Source organism: Pelecanus crispus, chromosome 2 (genome assembly GCF_030463565.1).
Source record: "Pelecanus crispus isolate bPelCri1 chromosome 2, bPelCri1.pri, whole genome shotgun sequence".
Taxonomy (NCBI): Eukaryota; Metazoa; Chordata; class Aves; order Pelecaniformes; family Pelecanidae; genus Pelecanus; species Pelecanus crispus.
Genome location: NC_134644.1, coordinates 19,084,207 through 19,097,184, shown reverse-complemented (window position 1 = coordinate 19,097,184; position 12,978 = coordinate 19,084,207). Strand labels below are relative to the sequence as shown.

General features: G+C 41.4%; 1 protein-coding gene across 13 annotated transcripts in view; it reads right to left on the bottom strand.

Annotated features, from left to right (window-relative positions):
• The window catches only part of ABI1 (abl interactor 1), an 83,555-nt gene that overhangs the window by 57,905 nt on the left and 12,672 nt on the right, over positions 1-12,978 (bottom strand). For all 13 annotated transcript variants that reach the window (XM_075706027.1, XM_075706016.1, XM_075706015.1 and 10 more), the window contains one exon: positions 1,324-1,491. In XM_075706027.1, coding sequence (XP_075562142.1) covers positions 1,324-1,491 — 168 coding nt within the window. The remainder of the gene's footprint in view (positions 1-1,323; positions 1,492-12,978) is intronic.

The window sequence follows — 12,978 nt, the reverse complement described above, 5'->3', positions numbered from 1 at the left end:
CTGTATAGTTCTTAGCACATACTAACTTGACAAGCCTTTTCAAAAGGTTTGTTACTAGGAGGGCCCTTCCACATGCACTGGAATCTTCTCCCTGCTGACATGCTTTCAGTGAACCACTGTGCTGCCATTTAACAGAAAGATTTTTAGAAGCCACAATTACTCTAAAAGAACAGTAACCAGAGGCTAGCAGGGCCTACAGGGAGACAGACAGCAGAGGCCATGAGAAGCTTTTTCTTTCAATTATTTGGTCTAAGGTGTACCACTAACAAGGTACTGGTTGACCAACAAAGGTTTTGAATTCACCAGCTGCACTGAAGAACATTTTAGGTTGAATCCTCCAAGATTTGTTCATGAAATGTCTCAGATAGGCATAGGACATAAAGCCCAAAGATCCAACTGAATTTCGATAAGAGCATATGACTGAGTGGGCACTGGGCCCTCAACAACTCACTCAAGCTCACTTCAGAACAGCAATGTAAGGGTGAAATAACTGAGTGGATCCAGTCCCTCCCTTCCTTGGTACTAGTATGGCACACACCTCATTATGCAATAAGCCACTTCCAGGTTAAACACAGCAGACATTTTTTGGCTGAGTTACCATACAACCAGACCAGTGCCAGATCAGGTATAAGGCAGCCAGCAGCAGCAACTCTCCCTCCTGAGCAGCAGCCAGCTAGGGTGAAGCTTCAGCCAAGGGAACACAGGCTGCCACTGACAGGGACAGGCCTGTTCTTTCCCATCACCTATTTCCATGTCCTCCCTGCACCAACTCTAGCAATACTGTAGTCACAGTACAAAGCAGGTCAGCTCATTCATCCAACTGCCTTGGCTTGGAAAGAGTTTGGCTTGAGCAGGTAGTGGCAGCATGTGAACCCCTCCTCCCTCTCCACACAACTCACGAAATTACAACCTGCAAGGGTATGCAAACAAATGAGATTACTGCATATGTTGCAATGTTAAATAAAATACCACCACTCCTATGGTACTTCTACCTGGATTTCCTTCAGAAACAGAATCCTTCTCTCTATCCCTCCCTCAACTGCAGCTTCAGATCTTGGAATCTTAATAATTAACTCCTGCTTTAAACCACATATAATCCCAGTGCTTCTTGATAAAGGAACTGTTTTATTTCAGTCATGACCTCTATCACAAAGCGGCTTTCATAAATACTAAAAGAAAAAAGCCTTACCGTTTTCTACCATGTTACTCAGAGAATTCAAAGAAGTCAACATAAACTACCCAACTCAATAATACAAGAAACAAGATAATGCCTCCTCCAATGTTGTTAGTCCTCTATTTAAAAAAAAAAAAAAAAAAAATTACCTGGGAGATATGGTTGATGGAGGACTCCATCCTCCGTAGCTGGGATGCTTGGATGTCCAGCAGTTGTAATACATTGTTGGCCAGTGCATTGATCTGATAAGCAACACTGGCTAGAGATTGAGTTGTGTACGCTTTGGTCTCTTCTAATGCTTTCCTTTTATCTGGAGCCTGTAAAGCAAAAGAACAAGATGTTTGCTTAAGGCCAGGAAAAGGGTGGGGGATGGGGGAAAAGGACAGGAACAAAAAATATAATCTATATTTAGAAGAATCTGTAATCAAGAAGATCTGACTGTGCAAAGTACTCAATCTGCATCTACATTTAAAAAATTCTCAATAATAAGCAGATAAGGAATCTGAAAAATATTTAACCATAATAAAATTACATGCCAAGAAACAATTCATTCAGTAGAAAAGCCAACACTATCATGATTTGTTGGAGTTGAGTTTCTAAAGCCTGTCCAATCCTTCATTTCCCGAAAAGCCTCCAATTCCCCAGGAACACTGAAACGCAGCTTTCGCTATCTCTTATGAGGTCATGCAGCTCAGGCCAATTAAAGACAGAAAAATATTTTCCCACAGTTGGGTGTCCCCTACTGCACACGCCACCTACAAAGCCAACCCTCTAGCTATGCAGACTACTACTCCCACAGTCCAGAAGGGCGAGTAGAGCATCAGGATGGCATGCACAGAGGGCTCCTGCATGCAGAAGTGTTTGTGAAATTATCCCTCCTCACACAAAAGATTAATAAACTTTCCTTGACAGCTGAGAAAGTTCATCATTGACTGAGAAGACACACATATTTTGAGGTGTCAGAAAGGAGCACAGCTTCCCCCCAAAGAGGGGGGAAAAAAAATTATAAGGAAAGGATCACTTTCCCACTGAAATCACATCTTCCTAAGGTAAAGTCCTCAGTCTGTCCTGAGGCATTGCTCCCTAGTCAGAGGGCAGGTTAGTGTCCAAGATCAGCAACTGCTTACATGACTCGAATCACTCAGCCCAAGTAAGTCCCTTCTCAGTGGCAAGATGGGGGGGTACCAACACCACCTCCACCTGGGAAATACACGTGCACCCCACTCTGAAGCGCTCCCTGGATAACAGCTTGGGAGCTGGCAGTGGAGGCCATGTACTTAATCCGTTACCCAACTTGCAAGCCACAGCTATCCAGAATTCTCTTTTCTTCCCTTTGTAGGAAAGGTGCACTGCATAAGGAAGGATCTGCAGTACACGATGACTCAGTGCTAGCATAGTTTCTTCCTCATTTATTTGTGGAATAGTGAGTTGATCTCAGCAACCAAAAGGAAAGGTTCATATTAATAGTCCCTTCCAACCAGACTTCTCTATTTTTATTGTTGATTTCTTTGAATAACACTCAAACATCATATGCAACAGTTACAATATTAAGCACAAAGTTAGGAAACACAGAAATTCCATTTGCATTCAACTGAGCCCTGTGTTTTCCAGTTTCCATGCACTCATTCATTCTTAAATCCTGCCTTTCATTTCTTCACCTCAGTATTTTAGTTTAACATCCACAAGTGTTAAATCTGTCCCTGAGTTAAAGTATTAAAAGATGCAACAGCTAATAAGGAATACTTCTTGTCTCTCTCACTTTAAGCAGAAAACCAGAAGACAAGCTGTTCCTATACATTATAAAGTTGCAGCATGACCTAAATACTGCAACACAAGCTATGCTAGGCTAGCTTTTAATTAAAGATTTTTTAAACAAGGGTGAATTCCCCCCCAAACCAGGAAATTTGTTCATATTGATGATTAACATTCCTAGCAGTGTTTTGATGCTTATTAGAACACTTGGTTAATGCCACCCTTCAAACAGATTCACATACAGATGCCTTCTACAATGTGAAGCAGCAAGAACAGTTTAACACAATCTGTTGCCAAGAGGTAAAACAGCTATTGTGTGTACTAAGGCCACACTACGCAAAACTCCATTTCTTAGTATTTCCAAATGCAAACAAAGCTACCTTTCAGCTAAAAAGAATACTGACGTTTCTAGCTGTCAGAAAACATTAGTAGGAGTCATTTTGCTTCTTTAGAAAACAAACTTTGGTAGTGAAGGACCTGTAAAACAACTACTAGAGGTTCAAGAAGCAAGTTTCCCAAAGCACCCTGGCTTTCCAAAGAGACATTTTAAACTTCAAACTGTCACTAGCAGTGACTAAAAACACCGTCCTACTGAGCTGGAGCCTGAAGAAAACCACCAATGATTTATACTTGAACTTCTACCACTCTGAACAATGGTCAAAATGCAGGTAGCAGCTTCAGTGATATCTGAAATAAAAGGTTTACTGCACTAGACAGCCAATAAGGCAGTAGTCAACACGATTCTAACTTTATATAAACTCAAGTGCAGATCTGTAGCCTTTACTCAAGCTGTTTTCTCACTATGAAGTTTAAATGATTTTAGGCTGAACACTAACTGGTTACAAAGCCACAGCACTCAGAATTACTGAGTGTTGTCAAGTAAGAAAAAGTCAGTGTATAAAAAGTTTATTTTCTTCTCTAATGATTTAGATGTTTACATAATTACTATAGTCAAAACCGATTCTGCACCCATACAATTGCCACTATAAAAAGAGAGTAGGAGCTTATTTACTGATTCTTCAGTTCAGTGACACATCAAGGTCAAATGATGAGGAACCTGTCCATCACTCGGCAGCTGATCTTTACAAGTTGCATAGTCAGTCAATTTTTTCTTCCCCTCTCCAAACTGCCACCCACATAGGCACATCGCCACAACAGTCTCTGCGCAGTGTTCAAACCATCTGCCCTCCCAGCTTTCTCTCTCTCAGCTAATTCCCACCATCTTCCAGTTCATGTAGCACGCAACTACATGTACAAGCTTCCTCCAAAAATCACATCAGCTCACACTGCAAAGCATCTTCGGAAGCCAAACTTTCTGTTGCAAGCACACCAGTCCATACCCTCATTACCTGTTCTCCGACCTCCATTTTCCCTCTTTCCACTTCAGTTCCATTCATTGTGCTTGAAACTCCCTGTAAGATAAATGCCCCACCAGAAGAACTGGCTCCATTTGACCAAGGTCAGAAAGCAGTTCATCAGATCAAACCAAGATTGGCTGCCCTAACAGAAACAAATTAATTTGCCTCCTCAGTATGTGGCATGTGTTGCTCCACATTTTTCATCTTCAGCTGTTGGAATACGTGCACACTCAAGCACAGAAAAACCCATCCAGGGTAAACTACTAACAGAGCGCTGCCCTAAAGCACCTCAATAATCACCAAGCTAAATAGAGCTGTTATTCAGTGCCCAATACCTGTTCAGATGCTTGGCATTCTGTTCAAGGGTTTGATCAAGCTCAGCAATCAAGCTACAGGAACAGCTTTACACTCAGTTTTATATGCCTTTGCTGTTATTGCTCATGCACATTTAATGAATTCAACAGTGCAGTACATTTGTGTTTGCTTCACAAATAAACACAAGATAATTGTTTAGTTTTACATCGTGGTTATCTTTTTAAAAAAGACTTCCACCTTTCATTAATTGATAAAAGAGAAAATTAGGATTACTACTATCAGTTGCCACATGGATTTAGCAATCTCTATCACATATCAGCATTCACAGAATGCAACTATACCAAAGTCATCAATACACACATCTGTATTCTCTTTTGTTCATGTTGCCATTTGTTTATCTCTGACATTTACAGAATGCATACATCCTGATAAGACAGATACTACAGATGAGGTTTCAAAGTTCCGCTTCCTTCACTAAGGTCTTGCCATTTTAGCTCAGAGATCTGGTCCCAACAAACTCAGGAATTAAATTCTACTAAAAAACCAAAACAACACAACAACAAACAAAAACAAACCCAAAAAACACCCAGCCAAAACTTTTAGCTTAAGTTAGCTACAATCTACAGCACCTCATTTTTCAAGTCAACTGAAATACTTTTATAGAATGGTGAAGATGTACGTCCAGGCAGTGGCTTGGAGACTCCTAGATATCATAGGATCATGGAATCGTTTAGGTTGGAAAAGACCTTTCAGATCATCCAGTCCAACCATTAACCCAACATTACCAAGTCCAACACTAAACCAATTAAGGGTAGAGTAGCAATTTCATGTTTTCTGGCTTGGTGGCTGGATTATTTATAATGAAAGTAAAAACTAGAAATCATTAAGATTGGAAAAGACCTCTACGATCATCAGTCCAACCATCAACCCAACACCACCACGCCCACTAAACCATGTCCCAAAGTGCCACGTCTGTATGTTTTTTTGAACACTTCCAGGGATGGTGACTCCACCACCTCTCTGGACAGCCTGTTCCAATGCTTGACTACCCTTTCCGTGAAGAAATTTTTCCTAATATCCAATCTAAACCTCCCCTGACACAGCTTGAGCCCATTTCCTCTCATCTTATCACTTGTTACTTGGGAGAAGAGACCAACACCCACCTCACTACAACCTCCTTTCAGGTAGCTGTAGAGAGCAATAAGGTCGCCCCTCAGCCTCCTCTTCTCCAGGCTAAACAACCCCAGTTCCCTCAGCCGCTCCTCATAAGGCCTGTGCTCTAGACCCTTCACCAGCTTCCTTGCTCTTCTTTGGACACACTCCAGCACCTCAATGTCTTTCTTGTATTGAGGGGCCCAAAACTGGACAAAGTATTCAAGGTGCAGCCTCACCAGTGCCAAGTACAGGGGAACAATCACCTCCCTGCTCCTGCTGGCCACACTATTCCTGATACAAGCCAGGATGCTGTTGGCCTTGTTGGCCACCTGGGCACACTGCTGGCTCATGTTCAGCACTTAACCTCCCTGAGTACTTAATCTCCCTGAGAACTAGCTGGGGACGCTCCAAGGTGGAAAGAACATATTTCTGGAAAGCGGCTTCCCCACTCAGAAAACAGGGGCACTCGAGTCTCCCTAAAGCAAGAGCTTGTAACATCATGTGGAACTTCTGGATGCATCTATGAGTTTGAAGTTGCTGCTTCATTGATCCAATAAGGCTTTTAATAGCTCAAAGCTGGTTGTAAGGGTTTATTTGTTACTTCTGACTCCTAATGGCAGAAGGCTTGGGCATTTCTAAACCATTCACAATGTATGTTCAGCTTAGACCAAGTATTCCACATCCAAGCTGCAGTAGTGCGTTTCAAATGTTTAAATATACCATACCCGCTAGATAACATTTACCTCCTGAGCCAAAAGTCTAATTTATGTTGAAAATCAAGAACCGTAAATCCAGAGATCACTGTAAATAACTGCGGAGCTATGTACTGAAATAAGTAGGTAGCCCATGGATACAGGTTCCCCCTTATCCATAGTTCATGAAGCTTGTTAGACCGCTTTGTAAACATGCTGCACCATGGTAACTTTTTGGCTGTTACTGATAGTTATTACATCAGAGTATCAGCTATAAATGAGAGAAGAAAGTCAAACTGGCAAGTCACAGCAGCAAGTGCCACAAGTTTCTATATTCTGAAGAACTTTCAGGAGCCAGCTACCTACCTAGAAGCCATTCAAGGAGATCTAAACAGACTGTGGTTATTACTAGCAGGTGCTCAGCAGGGAGTAGTCAGGGTTTCTCTCATCACAGATACAGCCTTAAGGGATATCTATCATTCCAGAGTGGCAGAGGAAACTAAGGCTTCAAAATTTACAAACAGGGGCTGCTTACACTATATATGCCATCCAGGTAATGACAGAGTATGAATCAGATGTGTCAACTGTCTCCTGGAACAGGCTTACTGTGCTGATGCCATACAGCAATCTCACTGAAGAAACTCTCTCTGTAATGCATTAGGCTAGCATTTACTTCAAGGACATGATGCACTGAGTATTTCCCAATATCCACAGAGCTATACTAGGCCTGGTATTTATCTGCCTACAAGTTACAGACTGTTCCTCACTGATCAGCACCTCAATTCCCCCACCAGAAAGTGAAGTAAACCATCGGGAGAGTTAGTTCAGAAGTTTAAGCTCAACCTTTGTCCAACATACTAGCACAAGGGACATCCTCCCATAGCACCACAGATAAGACTTCAGAGGGTCACCAGTACACTTAATCTACTGTCTTTCTTCAACATAATCAGTCCCAGATCAGCCACCATCAGTATTCTTGTTACTGGAACCACCTGCTTTGCCATTCATATTGTTACTATCATCAGTAAAAACAACTGTGGGAAATTTAAAAAGCATTTACATGCAGACAAGGAACAGGAAGGGACTTAGTACAAGCACAGCCTGATAAAATGAGAGGGCAAACCCAGCCTCCATACAAAGGGGAACTAAAGCCAAAAACCCACATGTTCCAGAGCACAGGCAAATCTCAACTCAAAATTCTGCATCACAAAGATCAGTAATACAACATGTGCAGTAGAAAAATGTTCAAGTGTTTTACTGAAGTGATTTGCCATAACTTGTCATTTTGTTGTACTTCTCTACCATTCCTGAATTTGTGTGGGAGGTTGAAAGCTCAAGATTTTAATTGCCCAATAGCTTGCAAGCTATTAATAGCAACATATTGCAGTCACTGAACATGTCCACCTCCTGTCCAAGGCCGCCTTCTCTCCAGGGGCACTCAATCCTTCACTGACAGTGAAAACAAGAAATAGAACAGACTATCCAACACAACTCTCTCTGCACATAGTGAGAAGTGGTGTCATATGAAAGTATCAAACCTCTCAACCGCTTAAATAACTGGTTGTTCCAGGAATATGAAGGAATTTAAAGACAGGGGAGGCACAGAAGGATGCCTGACCATTCAGAACAGTTCTAAAACCCAAGATCCCTCTCACTACAGTAACCCCAAAATTAAAACCAGGTTGATTAAATTCTTTCAAGTCCATTCAGTAAACAGTAATTCTGCCCATCTACTGAGGCAGAAATCCTCAATAAACACAGGCAAGCTAGCATCTACAATTCAACTCAAGTGAACTTCCTTCCAGCATCCACAATAAAAAGGCCCACTGGTATGAAATAATACCATGCCTGTTGAGTTTCTCCAAGATAAGATGCAGTAACTCAGCTACACCAAACGCAGAGGAACTGGTAGAACTTGAAATCTCCCCAGGTAAAACCCTTGCACAATAAAGCTGGCATTCATTCAAGGCACCAGACAATAAGGTGATCACCACCACAGCAACAACCACACCACAGCCCACAAGCAAGATTTCAGTCTTTCCTGACAAAAATCATGGACTAGTCAGCTATTCCATCTCAAGGATCAAGACACATACCAAATTACTGTAGTTTAACAAACACATAGGGCAATGTAACAAGCACTGCCTATAATTCACAAGCTCTGTTTCAGACAGGCCCTTCCCCCAAATCCTGTACATGCAGGACAATCAGCTAGAAGCAAATCCTTCATTTCCATCAATAATATTCCCCTGACCAGTCCTGAATAGCCTTGATAGCAAATTAGCATTTCTATGGGCTGGGACCAATTTAGCCAATCTGCCTGTGTGCTTGCAGATTTTCTTTTACTTGAAAGTTGCTTTTCATTCTGTTGATTAACTGTAAAAAGAGTCTCAATTTTTCTAATCATTATCTCTTTTGGGGGAGGTTGAGGGAGAAAAGTTTCTTCATTAAGGGGAGGTTCATTCCAAAGGAGAGTTTGAGGGACATGCCTATGTTATATATACACACGTATACCCCACAGTAGTAAAAGTGTATGAGTCTTGGTAACAAAAAAATGCATGTATATTGATGCTCCTTAAAAAAAAAAAAAAAGTGTTTAATTTCCTCAGATACACTGATACAGATTATCATCAGATCCCAGCCCATTCTGACCTGTGTGTACACAGCAGAGACATGGGTCTTTGAGATTAAGCTTCCAGTAACTACATTACCCTCATATTTGTTTTTTACTTAAGCTAATCGACAAGTCCACAAGATGTAGCATTCACAACACTCTGACATAGCTTTAACAGGTCTGTAAAGGAGGGCAGAAGTAGCCTACAAAACCACTTTTTTTTTTAAACAGTAAATAACTTAAAAACCCCAAACTTAGGAATTCCATTTTAATCCAGGCTGTGAACATTACAGCAAGAAACAAGTCTATCCAATAGGAGAGCTATTTACAAAGCAATGCTGACTCTGACAGATGGAGCCTGGGAAGATATGTGCCAGCTGCTCTGTTAGCAGCATTTTCTGCCCAATGCAGCAAACAGTGTTCACGTTGGCTCTAGACTAAACCACTCCCCTTATTAAAAAACAAAATATGTATCTAAATATTGTTGAAAGCACAATTTTCAATTCTCCTGCCAAATCCAATAGAGAAGATGTCACAGTAAACAAATATGTTGGCACAATACATTGTTAATGTCAGTTCTTACAGTCTGTATATATATATATAGCATGTAACACTGAACTAAAACAACAGAAGCAGACATGCCCATGTGTCGTTTTCACACAACCCTTGTACACTGAATTAGTAAGACTTCAAGACCGCATACCCAGCAAGCTTAAGAAATTTGGTCTGAGTCTTATTTTCTGTGTTTAACATGATTTAGACAACACAAGCTCCAGGACAGAAACCACATCTTCCATTCCTGTAAAGCACTGCACAGTTTTAGTATGTACAGTTGCTTCAAAATTACACTTTTAACTTCCTTGCAGTGCCTATGATTTGCCTTATGACATCAAACACACAAACTTCTTCAGAGCTGACACAAAGCAGGCTGTGACATCAGAGACATCAGCCAGAGCTCCAAATACAGACTAATGCCACCCTCAGACTGTCAGCCAGGCAAAGAAACCTTTGGCACTTCCATAGCAGCCTTCCTTCTTCAAAACTAAGAATGCTACCCAAGGCTTTCGAGCGTATGATTATTTCAGCACACTAGACAGCAAGTAATAGGGAATTAGAGCACTTACATTCCATTTGTTTCCTTATATACTGTCTCTCAAACATTCATCGTTTGTTTTCTGTTTGTAATGGGGCTTGAAATTAAAATAGCTTTCTGTTTACCTTCTTAAGCACCAGCACCCACCCACAAATTTTAGCTCATCTAGCAAGGACATGCTCACTGATAAGTCAGACTTGTTTTTCACTTTTTTTTGGTGAGAATAGGAAGGTTACAGATCAGCATTTATTAGTTACCTTAAAATTATCTTTGTAATGTAGTGGCAGCAACACAGAACCTAACTGGAGTGAAAAATCAGAACTGGGTAGATTTTCAAGCAATGCAAGTCTTTGAATCAAGACGGCTTGGAGTACCTGTTTTGGGCCAAAGCTCTTCAGCTCATACCGCGTGAAGAAGTTAATTTTCATAATATCAATGATAATAGTTCCTTCTATGGATTTTATTTACCTCTTCAGTTTACTCTCAAGGACTAGTGCGCGCTCACACAGTGAAGAGTTTATCTCAGTTTTGACAAATCAAACTGAAGGAATAAGCCCAGAATACTACAACAAATCTCTATCTGAAGACAAGCAACATGCTAAAATTTGATGACCTTTTACAGATGAGCTTCCAAGAGTACCTTTGTTTCCAGATCCTCACTCTCTAGTCTTCCCTACACTCTAGGCAGGCCTGGAATCATACCAGACAGCATTGAGCAAGCAAGGTTAAGACAACAAGATTTAGCATAAAGGATCAAATTACAGTGTCACCTCAGCATGTCCTGGTATCACAGATTATATGTCAATGGTGCTCTGAACCTGTACAACAGGGTAACCTCAACTGCTGTTTGCAAGACAGCTACATACTGAACGTCAGCATCTGCAAAAGGGTTGGTCCAAAAGCAAGCAGGCTTAAAGCTACACTCTGCACCACAACATGTTTCTCCACATGGAGAGTCAGAGATGACACAGGACAACAAAGCAGGGAGGGAAGTGGGGAAGGAGAGCATGCAAAGTCATTAGCAGGCCTGTCCAGCTCCAGGGAGCCAAGAGTTACACAGGCCTTCTGACATGCACCAAATGTCTGGACTGCAAGCGTTCCTAATTCAGGAAGAGTTCTCATGTTTAAGAAAGTCACTTTCAACACACAGACACTGCCCAGATTTTACAGTTAAGGCAGTTCCCAAACATCACAGTATTTTTAAAACAAAGAAGAAAACAATGGCCATTACAGGGTCAAATTATCTGCTTATACTTTGTGACACTACACTGCTGACTATTTAGTGTCTTGAAGATCAATATACTCACTCCAGCAGGAAACCATCCAAGGGCTTGCACGTATCTCACAACACTGGCGCAACGTGCTTAGACCAGAAATCAGCAGATCCCCAGTTTTGTAGTAGCTTGCTTCCCAGCACAAGGCACACACTCACATAGCACACAGGCTATACAGTGATCTCATAGTAATAAAGTAATGGACTGCAATACAAGGACTGATTGTTTTTACAGGAACTTGCATGTAAGTGGAGAAAATCAACCTAGTTTCTGTTTCTATCTGATCACATAAACAGCTGCTAATATTGCTTAGACTTTTATGTACTCCTGGACCTAACTGTATAATTTTTATCTGATAGTGCCTGTAAGCACACTACATCCAGTTTCTTTTTGAAGAATTACTTTTTATTATGTTAAAATTTGAGCCTATGGTTAGGAACAGCATTCCAAAACCTTTCACACATAAGCTCATTTGAATACTGAGTTGTTTCAATTGCAGCAAGAAGGAATTTAGCTCCTCAAAAAAAAAAAAAAACCCCACAAAAAAACCCAACCACAAACACACACAACAGAACAAAACAGATGGCTCAGGAGAATGGAAAAGAGGAGAGGGAGAGAGGAATGGCAAGTTAATAATATACCATTGTTTCTTTCCCCAAAAAAACCATGAATAGGACAGTAGGTAACAAAAAGCAAATAAATATGGTAATCTCCACATCCAGCAAGAGATAAAACTTAACTTACAGAAACCAACAGAAGACAGAAAGCAAGTTCTTCAATAGGAAATAGAGTGTCAAATTCAGGAGCGAGGGGGTTGTGTTGTTTTGTTTTTTTAAACTAAGCCCTTGGAGACAGAGTTGCTGTGGTGTTAGTTAACACAGCAGTCCAAGTGAGTAACTTTTCCTAGAAATACAGCTGCAATACCTCTGGCAGACACAATTACAGCAAAGTTTTCTAATCCATGTTGAAGTTCCACTGGTGTTTTGATGTTGCTCCTCACATGATTTTAAAGACTGCTTCCCCTTCATGTACAATGTAGAGAAGGGCAGCTTTAGGCAGATGCAGGAGGAGCAGAGAGTCATACAGATGACAGGAGTGCTTGCATTTCCATAAAACCACATGCAGAATAGTCACATCCACATCACTCCCTGTCTCCCCCTCCGGTAGTAGCACAACCCTGAACTATTCTATTGCAGCACTTGCAGTAGGGTCACCAGGACTTCTTGCTACTATTCGTCTGCAATCAGCCTGACAGATGAGTGCCCTTGTTACAGCCACAGAGGAGCTGTGTTCAGAGAAACAGTCCTTTCACAACAGGAACATGTCAGCCGCAGTTGCGTATCCACCCATACCCACACTGCCGTCTATCTGCACATCTGTGTGCCCCAAACAAAGCTGAGCACCTGCCCCCATCTAGTTAAAACACAGGGGAGGCCAAGGGAGGACATGCGAAACTGTAGAGCAGCATGTGGGACAGTGTATCAGGCATATCCGACTGGTTCAAAGCTTGCCCCTTGCAGGAACAGCAGAAGTCGTAGTCCAAGCAAATTA